At 42.5% G+C, this 19,148-nt stretch overlaps 1 protein-coding gene across 8 annotated transcripts in view; it reads right to left on the bottom strand.

Moving 5' to 3' along the window:
* Nucleotides 1-19,148, bottom strand: part of ENOX1 (ecto-NOX disulfide-thiol exchanger 1) — a 378,564-nt gene that overhangs the window by 129,235 nt on the left and 230,181 nt on the right. For 6 of the 8 annotated variants that reach the window (XM_049815782.1, XM_049815783.1, XM_049815786.1 and 3 more), the window contains 2 exons: nt 7,560-7,694; nt 6,556-6,693 (listed from right to left, as the gene is read on the bottom strand). In XM_049815782.1, coding sequence (XP_049671739.1) covers nt 6,556-6,693; nt 7,560-7,569 — 148 coding nt within the window. In that variant the 5' untranslated portion in view covers nt 7,570-7,694. Of the gene's footprint in view, nt 1-6,555; nt 6,694-7,546; nt 7,695-19,148 lie in introns of all 8 variants that reach the window. The other 2 variants (XM_049815788.1, XM_049815789.1) reach the window with 2 other exon arrangements.

The following is a 19,148-nucleotide window of genomic DNA, read 5'->3' on the forward strand; positions in this document are numbered from 1 at the left end:
CCGTGCCACCGGGCTGCTGAACTCTTCCAGCAGCTACTTGTGGTCCACAGCTCACAGGGGCAGGGGCGCAGGAGCGCGGGGACTGCCTTCGCCAGCCGCCTACTTCAAAGCTTACATCTGGAGCGTGCTAAACTTTAGTCACCCGTTACAGAAGCGCGAGCATTTTTTTCGTGCAAAAAGTGCCTATCTTCAGGTCATAATACAAGTGGCTCACTTCAAAACTTTTGTGGACAGACCCTGTATTCGGTTAACAGGAGCTCAGTATTAATTACAGAAGAGGAAGCTGTGTTTTGTTAGGCGTCTTGGGCGATTTGAGTAATGTGCTCATTGGCACATTGGTTCGGTGGCTAAGCAATGAGGTGGAGAAAAAGGAAGCTTTAATAGGTAACAGGATAGCATGGGCAAAACGAAATGAGACTGCCAGGTGGGTATCAGTGGCTCCAAGGCTCCAGTAATGAAGAGGCCAAAGAAGAAGTATACATACGAGAGTTGGCAGAGTCTTCTGGCCAGCTGACTTCTTAAAGTCTCCAGCACTGCTTAATGTACAGTCTTTCTTTGGGGAACTGCTGAATATAATCTAATATACCTTGATTTCCTACTTTATTTGATTTTTCTTCATTAACGTTACAAAAATAGTACAGAGCCAGAACAATGAGGGATATGTTTACAATTTAGTCAGCGTATGATGATCTGCAGTTGACGATAATTCATAAAGCATACCTCATCTATTTTATGGTATAAAGACATTGGAGCTTAAAGGACTTTTCCATAGCCAAGGCAGACTGGTGAGGGAATTCTTAAGTCTCAGCCCACCCTTCACTTTTCTCAAATGATCCCGAGGTCTTCTGCTCTTCGTAAGAATCAGTGACCTCTTGAGATACTGGAGTGAGTAGGAGAAGGAAAAGCCATCATGCTAGTCTTCCCCCTGGTATGCCCATCATATGGAAAAATGCTTGAAACTAATTGGAATCTGAATATACTGATTGCCTTTAGTTAGAATCTTCATTCTGAAGAAAGAGAGAGTCTGAATATTACGTCTCCAAAGGCTTGGAGGTCTTGAGCTAACAAAATTCTGGGAGGGATATTTAACCTCATGTCTTGGGATTTAGGAGTCTCTAGATCAAAATTTCCCATTTTTTTCTGTTATCAAAAAGTAAGTCTGGGGTTGCAGTTTCAGGATTGCAACCGCTTATTGTCGCAGGCGCTGCTTCCAAAAGTGAAGTTTTGCCGAGTTATGACTTGATTTGGAACTATAAGCTCTAGTTTGGGGAACACTGTTCTATATGTTAACGATCAAGAGGAGAGCCCATCAGAGGGAGCAGCACTTCAGCGCTGATTTGCCTTGTACATCTCTCCCTGTGAAGTGTCTGATACTCAGCACCGTCAAAAGCACAATCCTGAGTGAGGTGACCTGATTGGAACTGACAGCTCCTATGTTCCACTGAAATCAGGTCAAAAGACAAGTGTGTGGGGAAGGCAAGGACAAATGGAAAAACAGAAAGGTTGATGTAAGTGTCTAATATTTCACAACCCCCAGCGTCTAAAAAATACACGCCTGAGGCCACAAAAATGGTGTTATGTTTTTTCTATGTCTTTTGGTAAGCAAGATGTTAGGCTTCAAAGCTTCCTAGCCTCTGATTTCACTAGGATTTTGTACAAGTGGTCAAAGTCTAACTTCAGCAAAAGCAAGACTGGAGGCCACTGAAAATTTTAATATCTTGAGGCTGAGGCATGTTGGCCAGACTCACATGGAAAAGTGTGCCTTAATAATTATCCTGTAAGTAATTAGAAGGCATCAGTTTTCAGGCATACCCTTGACTTCTAGGCAGACCTGTAACTTTCATCTTAGATGTCTGCCCTTGTGGTTTGTTATTTTTCTCTGTAAGAGCACAAATATGCAGCACAGGGCATGAGCTTAACTAAGTCTAAAAGAATTACCACTTATGTACCAGTCTTCATGTTCATTTGTACCGGGCAACTTTTTGACATACACCATTTTTGACTAACAAATGTCTAGGTCATCCAAGTCAGTCTGGAGGAAAGCATCTCAAAATGGCTTCATGTTTTTCAGTGCGATGGCTCATTAGTGAAAGGAGAACCAAACTGAACCAGAGAAGTAAATCATTTTCCTGGCAGTATGTCCTCCTTTAGAAAACAGGTGACCTGATGCCACTTGCTGAAACAAATGAAAGTGTAAGACCGCTAAATTCAGCAATGCGAAAACTGCCTTTAAAATGTACCAAAGCAAAAGCAAAATAATACATTCTCAGTTGGCCTGAGGTCACTGACTTTTTCTGCTAGCCCTAAAATGTAACAAAAGCAGATTTGAATGTACTTGAAAGATGTGCTTGAATCAGAGTTGCTGAGTGCACAAAGAGGATTCAGATCTCAAAAAGGTGGAGTACAAACTATCCTTCCCCTCACACCAGACCATTCTTCTCAAAGTCTCAAAGCATAGAAAACAGCAATTGTAAAGCCTAGATAATTCAAAAGCAGTTTCGCAGATTTTCTCCAACCTTTCCAGAATTTTTTTTTCCTCTGGGCTGAGACCAACCGTGAGAAAATTCAGCCCAAATGGCAAATTTTGGGGAAAAATTATAACCTGCTGAAAGAGGAGGTTTAGAGTGAAAATGCTTTTCAGCCATAACTATTCCACATCAATCTTTAACACTTTAACTAATGCATTATTAAACTACAGTTTATTATATGAATTATGTATATATAATGTATAAATGCATATATTAGTGTATATGTCATGCAGTAGCCAAATATTATGGAAAAAGGTAAGCTTTCTGAATAACAATAAGTGTAAGCAAAATATACATAGAAACAGAAGAGATATTATACAACTATTAACAAGAACCCATCTTTACAAATGAAAGGCTCTGACATTTGCCCAGACCAAAAATCCAATTTTACAGCACTGCGAGATAAGGAATTAAATAGAGTGCAGATATCATCTAAACTGGTATTAAAAGGTTAGCAGTGCTTAAAATTGATTAGTTACCAAGAACAGACAGCCTACATCGCAGGCTGTGAGAAGAGTGTTGGCCAGATGTTGCTGAGTCTTTAGTTGCCATTTTAACAAACTCTCGGGCTAGGCAAGAGCTTCACAGATTGCAAAGTGGGGAACATAACTCTGTTACAAGGCAGGCATCCCAGCATGTTACACAGCGGCAAAATTAACAACAGTTGGGGGAAAAAAACCCCACCCAAACATTAAAAACCTTTAAAAAGACTTAGTAGATCACATGGGCTCCATACCTGTGGGAAGAAAACCACTCTGCAATTTAGGAATTAAGAAACAGTTAGTTTGGGGAAGGAAAGGCCATGAATGGATAAGTCCTTTGGAAACTGGAAGATCAGAGAACTAAGAGATATGTCAGAATATAGATGAGTACCATACACCAAATTTCAGACCATGGCACGTTATGTAAAGATATCCAGGAAAGATCACACTCTATCCAAGATCAATTTAAACTACTTACTGCTTTCCTAGCTGTCGTCAGGGCAGGAAAAAAAGAATAAAATGAATTTTTAAAGACAGACAAACAGTTAGCACTGGCATATGGGTGTGTCGTTTTCATTGCCGAGAAATGTCACAGATGACAGTAACAAAAGCAATATGTGACTGCTGACAAAGATGACTTCATTACTAGGATTAATAGCAAAAAAATGAAAAAGGTCAGAAAGGGCTAAGGACTAGTTAGCTATTTGGTCGAACATGGTGATGCAAACTCTCCACAAATGCAGATACAGTAAATATATTATAGCAGATAAGTCTATAAGTCTTTTAATGGTAAAATTTTAGTTTTGCCATTATGGATTTGCCATGAAGAAAAGGTGTCGAAACCTTATGAATCATAAGGAAATCTAATGAAGTGTCAAAGCACCTATTTACCTTGAAAATACAAGACATTCTCAAACAAAGGAAAGCAAAAGGAAAGAAAAGAAGTTATTCTGCACCCGTAGAGAAATCAGGCAGCACTTCAGTAATTAATATTTATTACTTATGGCACCTTTCATACATTGAAAATGCTGAACAAATACCAACTGACCTGTACAACACTCCTACAATACGTGATACACATAATCATGGAAATTACAGTAGGGAGCTGGCAATGAAATAAAGTCCTGAAGATCCTCCCTTGTGGGGAAAAGCATTGCACGTGAGATGAGGCTGCCATGTAGGGATTGCATAGCACACCTGAGGACACAGTTTACACCAAAACTGGAGAGACAGAGGAGGAGAGGAAGACAAAAAGGTGGGCAAACCTCCACGGGATATGCAAATGAGATGCTTATAAATGAAGGCAGCAGCAGCCGATTTTGACAGGTGGCTATTTTCAGGTTTGGAGGTAATCACATTCAAGTTGAGCACAACATCTGCAGGCAAAGCCCCACCAGAAAATGGAAAAAGCTTTTTCCCCCACCAGCACATAGAATCATAAAATGTCCTCAGTTGGAAGGGACACACGACGATCCTCGAGTCCAACTCCTTACTCCACACAAGACACCCTAAAAGTTAAACCTTATATCGAAGAGCATCCAAACACTTCTTGAACACCAACAGGCTTTGGGCCGTGGCCGCTTCCCTGAGGAGCTTGTTCCAGTGCTTCACCACCCTCACAGTGAAGAACTTTGTCCTAATAACCAATCTGAGCATCCCCTGACGCAGCTCTAGGTCATTCCCTCGCATCCTACCACTGGACACCAGAGAGGAGAGATCAGCACCGCTCACCCTCATGAGGAATTTGTAGACAGCAATGAGGTCTCTCCTCAGCCTCCTCTTTTCTAAGCTGAACAAACCTAGTATCCTCAGCTGCTCTTCTTAAGTCTTGCCCTCTAGTCCTTTCACCATCTTCGTTGCCTCCCCGTGGACACACTCTACGATTTTTATATCCTTCTTACCACACACGGCGCTCAAAAGGGAGGCTCCACAGATGCTGGGTAAAGTGGACAATCACTTCTTTGGACCGGTTAGCTACGCTGGGCTTAACGCACCCCAGGTTGGCCCTTTTGGCCACCAGGGCACACTGTTGACTCATATTGAGCTTCCCATCAACCCCAAACCCCAGATCCCTTTCTGCAAGGCTGCACTCCAGCCTCTTGTCCCCCAGTCCACACATACATCCAGGATTATACCGTCCCAGGTGCAGAATTTGGCATTTGTCCTGGTTAAACATCATATGGTTGGTGATTGCTCAGAGCTCTAATCTATCCAGATCTCTATATTAGGGCTCTCTACCCCCAAAGGAATCAACAGCTCCTCCTAATTTAGGATCATCAGCAAACTTAGCGTGGACTCAAGTCCTGTGTCCGGGTCATTGATAAAAACATTGAAGAGAACTGGCTCCCGAGGAGCGGACGGTTTCGCTTGTTTCTTTTAATCGGAGCATGGGGTTAAAGCCAGAGACCAAGAATCAGTTCACAGCCTCCACCAGCTAAACTCTCTGCTTGAGACTGATTCATTATAAATCAGCTTTCTTGCAGCTTAGTTTACCCATCTGTAAAACAGGTAATTCTGAGCCAGACTGTCAGCTGTGAGCTGGCACAGATCCACTCGGTTCCCAGTGTCAGAAGGGGACATATTTGGCCAAAATTAAGCGTCACACATCCCTGGTGAGGCAGGCAGTGATTTACATCATAACCTGGCTCACTGCAGCCATGTCTACATGGACGGGCACAGACATGACAGGATGCTGCTCTGATCCAGATGTTGCAGAGCTCTTCGTCAGCTGAAGTGGCAACGCAGCTTCCAGAGGGGATCTGTCCTATGCCTGGTATGTGGCTTGTGTCTATAGGGCACCCACCCATATAAAACCAATTTTTCTGCACCTCACAGGTGCAATAAAGTTTTCTTAATCCCAACTAATTGGGTGTCTACTGTTGACAATGAAGTCTGATATGTCCAGGCTGGTCTGCGAAACATTGCCGGTTTCAAAATGTTATTTTTATTCTTGTTAGAATAAGCAATTCCCTACAACGCTCTCCCAAACTATGTTTGGGAAGTGAAATGACAAAATCAAACAAGAACAACCTCTTGAAATTCAATTTATGGAGTCAGACAGAAAGTAAATAAGCACACACCTGACAGGAAAGCTTCACTTCACTAATATCAACCAAGCATATGAATTGAACGGGCTTCGGGGTTTTCTGCCCAATTAACGTAACTTCAAAATCTTTCTCTGGTCAAGAGTTCCCAGCCCAGGGTATCCCTTGGCAGAACCTTAAGACATCCTGCTTGAACAGAGAAACAGCAAAAAATGTTTCTCTTATGTGACCTGCTTCCTGGTCTTGACCCAGCATAAAGATCGATGGTTTAGTTGTTTAATTTCCCCAAAGAGTTTTGGCTTTTCCACAAGGTTAAAATATAATATGGATTATATACCTACTACAAGAAGAGCCTAATACACAGTATGCAATATTAATCATAGGTGATGTTTTCAGAATATAAAAATATAATATCCTCAGAAATCACTCCATGTATTTTTAAAAGGACCCGAAGAATTCATGGATGGTACAAGAGATCTCTTCAAAAAAGAAAAACCTTACCTGTTACAAGCTGTTGTCCAGCTAGTCCTACTGGAACCATCCCCAGGTTATTCATAGCTGTAGCCCAAGCCGTCGGATCAGTGACTGACATGTTAAGTTGTGTGGTATCTATAGCTATACTTCCCAAACCATCAGCTGCTGCAAGAAAAGAAACACACTGTAAATAGAAAAGTCAATGCACCAGGATTTTTAACAAAAATCTTCAGTGAAAATGAGATATCACAACCACTGCTTATTTTGGGTTTGTTCTGTTTCTTAATTATGATTCACCTTTTAGGCCATTGATAATCGTACTTGGCATTGGAGAGCAAAACATAAAGACGTTGGAAACATTGAACAGACATAAAATGAAACAAGAGGGATTCAGGCTGGTTATATGGAAAACTTTTTCACCATGAGGGCAGTCAAGCAGTGGAACAGGCTGTGCAGTCGCCACCCTTGGCAGCTTTCAAGACTCAACTTGATAAAGCCCTGAGCAACAGGTCTGCCCCTACGGTTGGCCTTGCTTTGAGCAGGAGGTTGGCTTGGAGACCTTCTGAGGCCCCTCCCAACCTGAATGAATTGCCCTGAAATCCTCTGATATAATTTAATTATATATAACCTGTGGCAACTCGTTAGAAAGCTGTGAGAACCAAACACACCCCAAGGAAAGACTTGTTTTCCATAAGGTGCAATTTTTTTTGGTAAAAGATTTAAGAATATATTAGCCTCTAACTAAAAAAAGGTCAAACCAAATTGATTCACTATAGGAAATACCAAGTTTTGTTTTAAAAACAAAAGAGAATTCTCATGAATATGGTCTAAATAGACTGAGCCCAGGCATGGATTTTCCTGGTTTGGGGAAGGAACAGTGGGTTGGATAGCTAAGAAATGGTACCTTTCTGATACTGAACCCCTAAACACAAGGTGTGATCACACATTTTTGCTTCCCCCTCCCCACTCACAGCTGAAATCAGCTCCTTCCATCTGTTTTCTTATGACCTTTGCAGACCTGAGATATTTACCGGCAGCCATTGCTTTTCCCCGGTTCCTTTTGCTCCTATTAGACTTCTTCAGCTAGGAATAATTAACTACTGTATTAGCAGCATCTTGAGATGGGATATCACCGAACGCAGGGCCCACACACAGCTCATTAGGCTCTGAAAGAGAAAAGATGAAATCATCTATCAAGTGCTGCAGTCAGAACATGGCTGCAAAACAACAGACCGCTTTGGGAATCCACTCGAAGCTCCTGCCCGCTCCCTCTGGATCACCAGCCCCGGCCTCCTCGCACGCGTTTAGCGGCCACGGTAGAGGCGTTTCGGCGAAAGCTCATCCTCGCCTGCTGAACAAACAGTGCCACGTATGAACCTGTCGGACCGCTGAAAAGCCTTTCACAAATTAGGTCTTATCAGTAGCTACGCAGCCTCCTCGGCATGAAGGCATCAGCTGAAAGAACATATTAAGGGATGAATATGATATTTTTTTTTTTTTTAAACTGTTAACAATTAACTGATGTTGCAACTTTCAAGGAAATAGTCTCCTGTTCTGAGATGAAAAGGGGAAAAAAAAGTACTCTGCAATGATTTACAGAATGGAGCCTGCAGAGACGTGGAAAAGTAAGAAAACCTAACAAAGCTGAGGGTGATGCCTGCTCCTTAACTAACACCATATCTTTGGCTCACAAAGGTTAGTTAGCTTGAAGCAAAGGTGGAATATCTTCTTCTAGCTAAACCACATTGCTTTTATCAGGTATCTGTCAGACCATGAATTTTTTTACATAAGGGTAACTTCTTGCTGTCGCAAGTTTGTGAAGCTCACGGCGTCAGCGCATCGCTGGTGGGAAAGGAGGCTGAAGGAGCGAATGGGTAAGAGGTGTCACCAAAGGCTGTGAGCTCCCAGCACTCCCAGTAGAGGGAGAAAACGCTGGGGCGAGGATGATCGCAGATACTTACCCATGTTAGTCTTTGTGCATTAGTTACCCGTGACTGGGGACAAAGGGGGGGCTGCATTATTTTTTTGGATGGCCAGTAGCCTGGGAGCTCTGACTTATCGTGTTTGGTCCTAGTGGCCAACAACTGACCCAGGGTTTGAGGAGGTCACTGATGCTGTGCAGGTGCATCTCGGTGACGTGTTCAGCCCTAAGGTATTTGTGCTGTCTTTAAAAAAGTACTAGCAAGACCTTAGTTAAGAGGTTTCCAACATGCACACCCTAAGAATTCATCTTTAGAAAAGTCACAATTAACGTGATTATACTATAGTTTAGCTTAGTACCTCCCACGCTTTTGTTTTTTTCATGCGATGTGCATAAACTACAAGCCAAGAAAGTTTTATATTATAGTTCCCTGACACTGTACAGACCACTTCATAGGAACGTGGCCACATCAATAGCTGTAAAAGTGAAGAAAGAGTCAGAATCAGGCAATGCTGCACATTTTTTAGTATGTTGTAATTATCAAATAACCAGTATACTGGGTTAAAAAGCATTTTGTTCAAATCTACAGTGGGTCTATTTAAAAGTCAATATTTATCAACTCTTAATATTTGAATTTGCAATTCCAATTCTTATTTGATCTCCACTATTCATTATACATAACATAAAATAATTTTATGATAAAACCGGCTTTCAAATAACATCTATAAACACCAAACAAACATTGAACGGAAGTCTTCTGCAGGGAATGTGACTAACATAAGGCAAGCCACCCAAGATTTATGTCACGTTTTTAAAAACTGGGTGTCTCCTGTTCAGCTCCTTAAACTTGTACTTAGCTCTTTCCACTCGGGCTGTAAACTTCTGAGCACAAACACCTATTGCAAGCGTAGAGCGGGCTGAATTAATCCTTGTCAATAAGTTACTTCTCACACAGTACAGCCCCCCTTGCTCTTTACGAATCATTCCCAAATCAATCCTGATTCACAAATATATGCTGAATAGCCCAGACGAGAGTGGTTCACTTCTTCCCGTGACCGGCAGCCTTGTTGCATGGATGTTGGAAGGCGGGTCTGAAAACTAATCGCGATGAAATGCCTCCTCATACCTCGCCGTGCGCTAGTTCCTTGTCCCCAAAATGCATCACCCTGATTACTGGGGAAGAAGGAGGTGCTGCCCCATGGTTTTGGAGCAAAGGCTTCTCAGGCAGGTATGGATTACTGGGATAAAGGGTAGAAAATGGGTGTTGGACTGTCTCTTCCACCCCTTCTCCCCCTGTTTTATTGCCTTGAGAAGTGTGCGCCGGGTGACAGAACGAGGTCTGCTGATGAACTCTACACGCTCTTCTCCTCAAACCCACATCGCAGTTGTACCAGCTCTGCCAGAAATGGGGACTGGTCCGTGAAGAAGCAGACACTAGGCTAGACAAATGCACCTCAGCCTACTGAGAATTAATAGGTGACTTTTTTGGTGTTTGCCTTCTACCAGGTTGTCCACATCTTTCAAGTTTTGGAATACTTTCATGAATTAGCCACGAGTATTTGTTAAAGTCCTGGCAGAGGAGAAAGAACATAACGCCGCAAAAATGAAATAAAGCAGAATCGGGGGGTTAATTGCTGAAACTCCTGTTGTACTATAACACCAACTCTGTTCAATGTGCCATTAAAGTCCTTGCTCGAAACATACTCTCGTAGCCCATGCTGGCTCTGGACAGCTTTGCTTTCTCTCTGGCCATCAAGTCTACTGTTTTATCAGCAGGACCTGGATGTAGCACAGGCTGAACCAGGGGGAAAAAACCACAAAAAAGCACACGAGGAGCCTAAAGTGGAACTAGCCCTATCTAACCGAGAAGCGCTGCAGGCTATTTTGTCAGTGGAAGAGAGCTGAATAACAAGCATAAATGCACCTGTGAACACTGAATAATTTGCAGCAAGCTGTAGGCAGAACTAATGCCACATCCTGAAGGACACAGCCTGTAGAAACTAGCTCTCTTAAAAAGAAAAATACTAATTGTGAACATCCCTTCTACTGACAACTCACCGGTTACATTAACACAGAGCAACATAATACGGCTAAAATAATCTCACAGGCATTTCACACCTGATTTAGACTCAAACATTAGCTTTTGTTTAAAAACTTCTGAAAATTCGGATGGGGAAGGTTTCATTAATGCTTAAAGTAAAATCAGCTTTGGGCAAATTTCAGCGTTTCTTTGCATAGCTCAGACACTGCACTATTATACCCTTCATGACACTGGAAACAAAACAATCCAGGGAAACAAATAAACCCACTCACTGGGTCATATAAAAACCAAAGTGCTGTGTTTGATGAGAAATACATCTAATAGCAAAGATTCTTGCTTTCTCAAAAATAAAAGGAATCACTGGGATACTGGTTAAGCAGGCAGGAAAGCGTAAGCTTATGCAGGAATCCTGTGTATCCTGAGCAGACATTAATCAACACCGTTTCACTGACATCACACCTTTAGAAAGCATTCCTGATTTATAACTCATTAGTACTCCTCTGGGCATTAATGACCTGAAGATATATCTAAAAGAAATCTGTGTTTATAAACACTTGTGCATGGGAGTAGCTTTACTCCAGGGGGGTAACGTCAGGAGCAAATACAGCCATAATCCTGATTTACAGGAGAAAATGTGTAAAGTCTCCTGGGCGCTGCTGTTCCTCGAGGTTTGGGAGGGGCAGGGATGTTAATACAAACTTCCTTATTTGAGAGCTTCATATTAACCAAATTTTAATGCCAAACATTTTGTAAAGCGATACCATGTTACACTTTTTGCGGTCTCTCTTTTTGCAGACACAATGCAAGTACCGGTCCTTGGATGGTGGATCGTTGGAGACATTTAGTCTTTCCTCAGACAGGTTGTCACGAAGATAAAGCACCCTCAAGTCCATACCAATGAGCACTTCTCAGTCATAGCAGTCATAGCAGATTGTACTTAGCACGCATATTTTATACCAGGCAATTAAATGCAGTTACCCAAATGAATACAGAAGTCGGTTATATATTGTGCATCAATTATCACAGGCAATGAATGCCATGAGACAAAGAAATTAACACAACATAAAACTAATTCAATAACACAGCAGATTGCTAAGTTAAAACCCTACCCTTTAGATATCCATAGCAGCACAGACAATGAATTACGACACGGAGCGAAGCTGATTAAATGCACCGCTCTAACGAGGCTCTGCGGAGTGCCCGGGTCAGCGGCCAGCCCCAGGATGCAAGGAGGAGGTTCTCTGCCCAACTCTGACACCGACCTGCTGGGTGACCTTCAGTCATTTCACCTCTTTGTCTCATTTTAGTGACCCCTAAATCCTTCAAGGAAAAGACTGCTGCCTTCAACCTTTTGAAACCCGGGACTACGAGTCGCAAAGACGTCAAATGTTATTGGTGACGGTTCTCGAGACAACGCAGATGGGAAGGAGCGATGCGATATCTTGTGAACCGGTACATCTAGGTGAGTTTTCCAATCCTTAAAAGAACAGCATGTGCGAAGGGCTTGTTACCGTTCGCTGTGATTCATAGGACAGCGGTCATTAGGGTGGTCATACTCCACCTGACCTGCCAAAGTACAGGTCATTTACCAGGCTAGCTCCAGCTGTCTTCTAAAATATATCAAGCGTTTCGTACTGGTCCTTCCCAGTGTTTTTCTTTCTCCAGCTGCAGACAGGACTCCCAGTAAAGAAGGAAGAAAAAGAAAGAAAAGTACAGTTCTGCCAGTCACTATCCATTTCTTCCTGACCATCTTAGGATGAAGAAGAAAGTTGGGAGTAGCAACAAGGACCATGATACTTTTGGGCCGTAGCCATCCTACCTGGAGCACATGAAAAAAAAGACATATCCAACGTGACTCTGAAGATGGCTCTTATTAGTAAATATTGCATGTGCAGTGTTTCAAGAAGAGGCATTGTCTCATGTTTTTGCATGGTTAGTGGTATGTTAACACCTAGAAAACCTCACTTAAATTCTGAAATTCAAAAGGAATTGAAGGAAAACACACGTTTCTTGCAACAATTTGCAAAAAGAGATTTACTAATTCAATTAAAAAAAATACATGAGGTATCAGAGCATTTTTGAAAGTGTCTGATTTTCTGGGATGGGACCCTAACTTAGGCATCTAATGTATGCTTCAGCCCCCCACAGCTCTACTGAAGAGAGGCCAGTTGCTTTCACCCTGTTTACCTGGTTTTGTCTGTCACATGTCCCTATTACTGGAGGTCTTTGCAAAGCTTGATTCTGCAGGAATTGGCACTTTCCTTAAGAAAACAGCTTCATTAGGCACAGCCAGTGAAGGTAAGCAGGGTCCTACCCTGAGAGCCTAAATGGGAGCTCTGGTTATCTGTTCACTTGCATAATTCTTCCGCTTTTTTGTCTTATGAATGAATTATTATAACACCTTTGCTCATTCTAGATTATGCCATTAAAAACCTACATTGTCATCTTATAAAATCATAACACATATGCTACAGCATTAAGATATTTCACTTCTCACTATGTATACTGAATATGTAGGTTTTTGCATAGCCACAGATGATCCTTTCCACCAATTTTCACTGAAAAACAGTTAACGAGTAAATCTTGGCTATACTGATAGGACTAAGACAACTTAGAGAAAAATCACAATGTATTTACAGTTTCCCTCTAAATTTAACAAAGCCAATTTGCACAAAACACATTTTCTGGAAGAACTGCTCATTTGAGATGCTGCATTACTTAAATCCTCTGCCCCAGCACTTCTTGAAGATAACACATGGTACACACAAAGGCCAGATTTCCCTCGGAAAGCAGAACACTGGAAGATTTCAACAGTGGGGGAAAAAAAAACCCCAACAAAACAAAGGTCTTCAAGATAAACAGGTGTTCTCTTGCGATGCTCCTTGAAAGGTCACCCGGTAATATTTCATGTTAAATCCCGAATTTCACTGGCATCTCAGAGCAAAGTCTTAACAGGTTACAAATGCGCTTTTTCTTTTGTGTGTATTTTAGCAGCTGCAGTCTGAATATGCTGAAGTCTATAAATAACAGAATCTTGAGGCACATTAAGCAAAGCATTATAGAAGTCCAGCTTAGTTATTGAAAAAGCATATGCAGTTCCAAAATCATCTGGAAGGGAAAAAATAAAAGAGCAACTTTGCAGGCTAGCACTGCAGCGCAGCCTTGATAAAAACAGGTCTGATTATTCCTTGAACACAAAATGCTGTTGTGAATTGATGATTGTGTCTCCGTTTTTCACTTTGCCAAGACGGCTTGCAATTGTGAATCACTTGCTTCCCATTTAAGAGGGCAGTGGCTTACTGCCTAAATTAGGACAATCCTCCCTTCAAATTTCTGCATTTTAAGAATTTATATTTGAGAAGAAAAAAAATATTCTGGAATCTTGTAATTACTTACAGCAGTATTTTAGACGAGTAGGCCTTGTATCACACTGTTTTCTACAGGCTGCTGACAGCTTTAGAAATGTGACATCCCACACCGCTGTATTTCAGATAACCGAGAAAGCACTCAAAGCAGGTCTTGAGCAAACAGACTTCAGCAACTTTTATCAGAAGGCTGAATACTGAAGCGAGAGGTGCTGGAATGCCTCCTTGATGCCATAAGGTCCCCGGGCCAGTCATTCTAAGTGGGCTATACATGCTATTTCTTATCTAGCTGGGCTTGAGAGAACACCTATATAAATGCATTGCACTTACCAAATATCCTCTCCCACTCCACCGTACAACGTCTTTACCTCATGTTTACTAGAGCTGCCTCAAGCAGCTGCAATACAAAGGGTTGTTTGCTTGGGTTTTTTTGTTTGTTTTTTTTAAGGAAAACAAAGCAAGCTGGGACACGCTTCCAGAAAAAGCATTTTAGCTTCCTGGCTAACCTAAAGTGAAATCACTCCCATGCCACCTCCTGAAAAAGTGAACAGCTTGACGGGTAAGCCCTGTCTGTGGCAGAGCCCTGGGGACAGTATCATACCGTCCATCAGAGGCAGGGGAGCCTCGTTATTGAATTTCCAAATGAACACAGACTGCTCTCTTCTAGCCCCAGAAGACCAGGAGACAGTTGAGTTTCACATGGCAACATTATGTATGGAAAATCTATTTTAAGTAACTTTTTAGAAGTTTCTAAAATGCATTCATTATCATTTTTCTTCTCCTTCAAAGCCTGTATAATTGAAGTCCTGGAGTTAAAGCAGCCTGTCTTTTCAGGCAGAGATTCATGGGGAAAAAAAAAAAATCCTTGTCAATCAAACTATTTTCATATTTTTAAAACACACTTTTATCATTGGACCAAATTGTGACAAGAGGTGACATCTAAGTGTCCTTGGTTAAGTGCCTGAGTGATCTGCAGAGCACTTTTTTGCAGAGTACTGAAGCGATCTAAAGTCATATTGATCAAAATTTTATGCAAGACCATCAAGTATTCTCTCAGTGATGGCTGCTAAGTGAAACTCTGGAAAAGAGGTTTAGGCTTGTTTTGTTTGTTTTAATTCAAGGTTTCTGGTAATAAATTCTGCTTACGAGAAAAACTCAGTATCTCTTCTATCGACTTACATCTGTCCTCACTCCAAAAGCTGCCATCCCCTCTTAGCACATCACACTCAGGATCTTTTCTCCAGCTACAAGCTCTAAATAGGTAGTGAGCTCCCTGGTCTCATTTATCCTGTATTTTTTCCATTCCTCTTAGTATATCTCCTGTTCTTGTCCATTTACCTCACAATACTCTTCCTTGGCTTTCTTCGTATTTTTTCGTTTCCATCCATTGACTCCACGCTTCCCCCTACAACGCAGGCACATTTCTTGCCTTAGTCTGCCATGGGCCATTCCCTCATCCAAATATCTCTTCACAGCCAAGACAGTATCGTTTGTTATACTGTGCTGTTTTATTAGGGGAGGGAGGGATTCATCTCACCTAACCTCCGCCAACGCAGACGTCTACGCTTGAGCTTTTCTGCCACCCTCGTTGCCAATGGGGAGCACCAAATACTTCTGACAGCCTGCTTCAGACCCCTACCCCACCTTGGAGGTAGACTTCTCACTTCTTTGGCAAGGAATCTACACTGCAGGTTTGGATACCAACATCTGCTTTGTCAGACGCCCGTGGCATGAGATGAGCTGGAATGAGCGAATCGTGCCTTGGGAGCCCGAGCACCGCTCGGGTACCTGCATCCCATATGAATCCCAGCAAGACACTCGGTCCCGAGGGACTCGGCTCCCACTCCTGTCCTTTGCCTGCCTGATAACTCCAGCACAGCAAACCTCATGAGAATCGAAATCATGAGTCAGTTTGCAATAACTCATGAGAATGTCCCCAAATATAGATACATATGGATATTTAGAGAGAGATGGTTTGCTTTCTCTTTTTTTTTTTTTCTTTTCCTGCCCATCCCCAGCGAATATGCCAACACATGACTATTAGTGTTTGACAACGGGAGCTGCCCACTCAAACACATTTCCTACAACTGTGATGCCCTACATCTGCCTGTTCTCTGGAGAGAGAATTCATCCCGGACCTTTTCTTCCTACTTCCAAATGAATCTCATCTCCTCAGCCCCATTTCTTTACCAGACACTTAACTCCCTTGCTCCTTGCAGCTCCCATTTTAAAGGTCAGTGTAGACCCCTCTCAGCTCCCACAGTCCTCTACTTCTGCCCATCAGCCTTGCCCAGCCTGGCACTGGTTTTCTTTATCCTTCAGGCCATGCTTGGGGGCAGCATCTTATTTTGATTAGGAAGCGAGGACAGCTACAGGGAGTTTCCCTGCTGTCCTTTCCCTTTTCCCAAGTTGTTTGCTGTGGGTAAATGAGGGGAACAAAGACGATTTCCCACCTCCCACAGGACAGAGCAGAGCTTCCAGGCTCTTTGTGCTCCGTCATACCCATTGGATTTCAGCAGAGGCTGAATTAAGTCGCTAAGCAGGGCCAGGAATTGTGTCTGTTTTCTGAACGGTTGGGTATGGGATCACAAACAAGTTACTGTAGGGCTGCAAATTTAGGAATATCACATACTCTGTGGGTGTGGTCTTCTTCACAGGACACTTGGACACCTTTCTCTTCCATAGAGGGAGAAGCAATGCTGGATTTAACACAAGGTGAGATCAGGAGAATAGCAGTTACTGCGCATCAACTATGATAAGGCAACAAAAATTATTTCAAGGCTTCTCCCTTGTAACTAGCTGTCAGGGGGTCAGGGCAGAGGAGGTTTGAGCTTCAGATCATGGTGAATATAATGATGCCAAAAGCCCTCCCTCCCTCCCTCCAGGTGGTCCTGCTGTACCTTTACCCAGCCAACAACCCTTCCACTCCCCTTCCCCTGAAACGCTTTCTTGTACGTGCATTTGCTTTCTCCAGTTTCAATTCTCATCCTTCAGGGCAGGAAATCACGTGGATTTTCCCTCAGGCAGAACTAAAACCTACTCGAGACCCGGCGCTCCTTGTGCTGTAATTGGACTGATGCTGGATTTAGCCAGGACCCCCCCGGGCAGGGATGTCACTGAGCCAGCGATGCTCTGAGATCCAGGGGCAAGGCCACCCTCCTGCCAAGCTTCTGCAAAGCACCTCGCGCAGCCAGGCTTTCGTCCCTTTGGAGACTCTTCAGACGCTACTGCGATGGGAAATTAGGAACACTGATGATGATAGCATCCCCCTCTCTCCTCAGGCAGGCCCTCCACCCCTTTCATGTAGTTAATAATCCTTTCACCCTCCATTTTCCAAAGTGGTGTAGGTTTGTTTGTCTTATTTGAATTATAAGCTCTTCAGGGCAGAGAATTTGCCTTTATCTATGTTGGTAAAGTTCAATGTAAATTTACTGCACTGTATAAATATTTTCTAATAACAAGGGCAATAACAGAATAATGTATTTACTTTACTGTACTACAGTATTTCCAGGCTTCAAGATACAATCAGAAACAACCCAAAGTCAACAACAAGACCAGAAGATTTGCAGAACCTTTAACTGTGAAGCGGAAGCCGTGAAGTCACTGTGCGAAACTTTGGTAAATTAGTTACTTATATTCATAAATAGCAGTTGTTACTGCAGTAAAAATCCTTGCAAATTGGCCCTCTGGAAAATATAAAGCAGAACGTAACCAGTGTAAACCAGTAGAGCACTGCTTTACATTTGTATTATAAGGGTCACAAATGGCCTTCTAGTTACTTTTTAAACAAATGCAATGTTAATACTTCCACCGCAACATTATGAATAAAGCATTTGGCCTGTAGCTATGAATATGGTAACTGATGGCTTTTGACTTGTTTGTTTATATTGTCATCCGGCAAACTTCTGTACCACGCTCTCCCGGGACTAAATCTTGACTTCACCCCTTGGCTGTGTAGAGGACGTAGTCCACGTAGAGGGCACTGGGCTGCAGCGGTTTCCCTCAGCTCGACCCGACGGAATTCGACGGCCACGGCTCGATACCATCCCTGTATCAGCGCGGAGCTTTTCTGGCGCCCAGGAGGGAGAACGGGGTCCAGGGTCAGCGTCCGTGCCTCCGCGGCACCATCTCTGCTCACGTTGTTAGTGGTTTCTTTGCTCTTTTAAGCTCCAAGGTATCGAATGAATCAAAATATTTGTGATGAGGCAAGGGACTAAACTGACAGGAGTATGAACTGCCCTTGTTTGTCCAGGTAATACTCCAGGAGGTGCAATGCAGATACATGTAGAGAACAAAGCCCTGTCCTTTGAATTTACAGTCCGAATATAAAACGTTTTGCGAGACCGGTGTATTTCTGTCTAAAATACATGGTTAAATTTAAGAGGGCCCGGGTGACACTAGTGGCCTGTGATATATAACTGGTCAGGTTAAATGACCTCTATGTACCTTCTCGCCTGAAGCTCAGAGCAACAGCAAGTGGAGCAGTTTGAATGGGTCCCATTTATTGTTCTTTTAATTGCCTGCTAATATTTCTTTCAGTAGGAAAGAATAATAGGCCCCTTCTATCTCTAAATGTCTTCCAAACTATCCAAAATAGCAGTTCAGCTAAAACAAATAAGGGGTCTTCAGTTCTCTACAAATGGAAAAGCAACTGGCCGGGGAAGCAGGAGATTCCTGTTCCTCCTATAGCCCTGCAATAGACCTTGGGCAAGTAATTTAAACTGTCTATGCCTTGATCCCCCACCCATGAAATGGTGTGATAATACTTTCTTTATCCCACACTTTATTAATCTTGCCTAGTCCGGCTGTTCTCTGCTTATGGGCTATGTCCAGCATCACAGGACCATGACCTGGCCCTGCAGATAACACAGGATTGCATTAGGTCGAGGAATATTTTTTTTTTTTTTCCCCCTAGGAAAAATCAAAACCAAAGCAGAGTAGAACAAACAAAAAAAGACAATCATCATAATTTCTTACAGAATCGTTGTCTATCTGAATGTGGAGAAAATAACAAGTTTCCTTTAAAAGGACTCGCAATGAAATTCACACTGTGTCAGGTGTAAATTACAGCCTGTATCTCATCTTGTTCTATCTACAGTTCCTTTCTTAGTCATGCATAGCAGCAGTGTACAAAAATATTTCCTGCATGTGATCAAGCGAGTATGGGCACATAAGCTGCAAACAAAATATGAGACTTTAAAAAAAATGTTTACTGGTATCTTAAAAGAAAACTAAAAGTTTGTAATCATGCCATTTCTCAGTCAGATAACTGATTTACTTGGAAACACAATTG

Source organism: Accipiter gentilis, chromosome 13 (genome assembly GCF_929443795.1).
Source record: "Accipiter gentilis chromosome 13, bAccGen1.1, whole genome shotgun sequence".
In the NCBI taxonomy this organism is placed as follows: Eukaryota; Metazoa; Chordata; class Aves; order Accipitriformes; family Accipitridae; genus Astur; species Astur gentilis.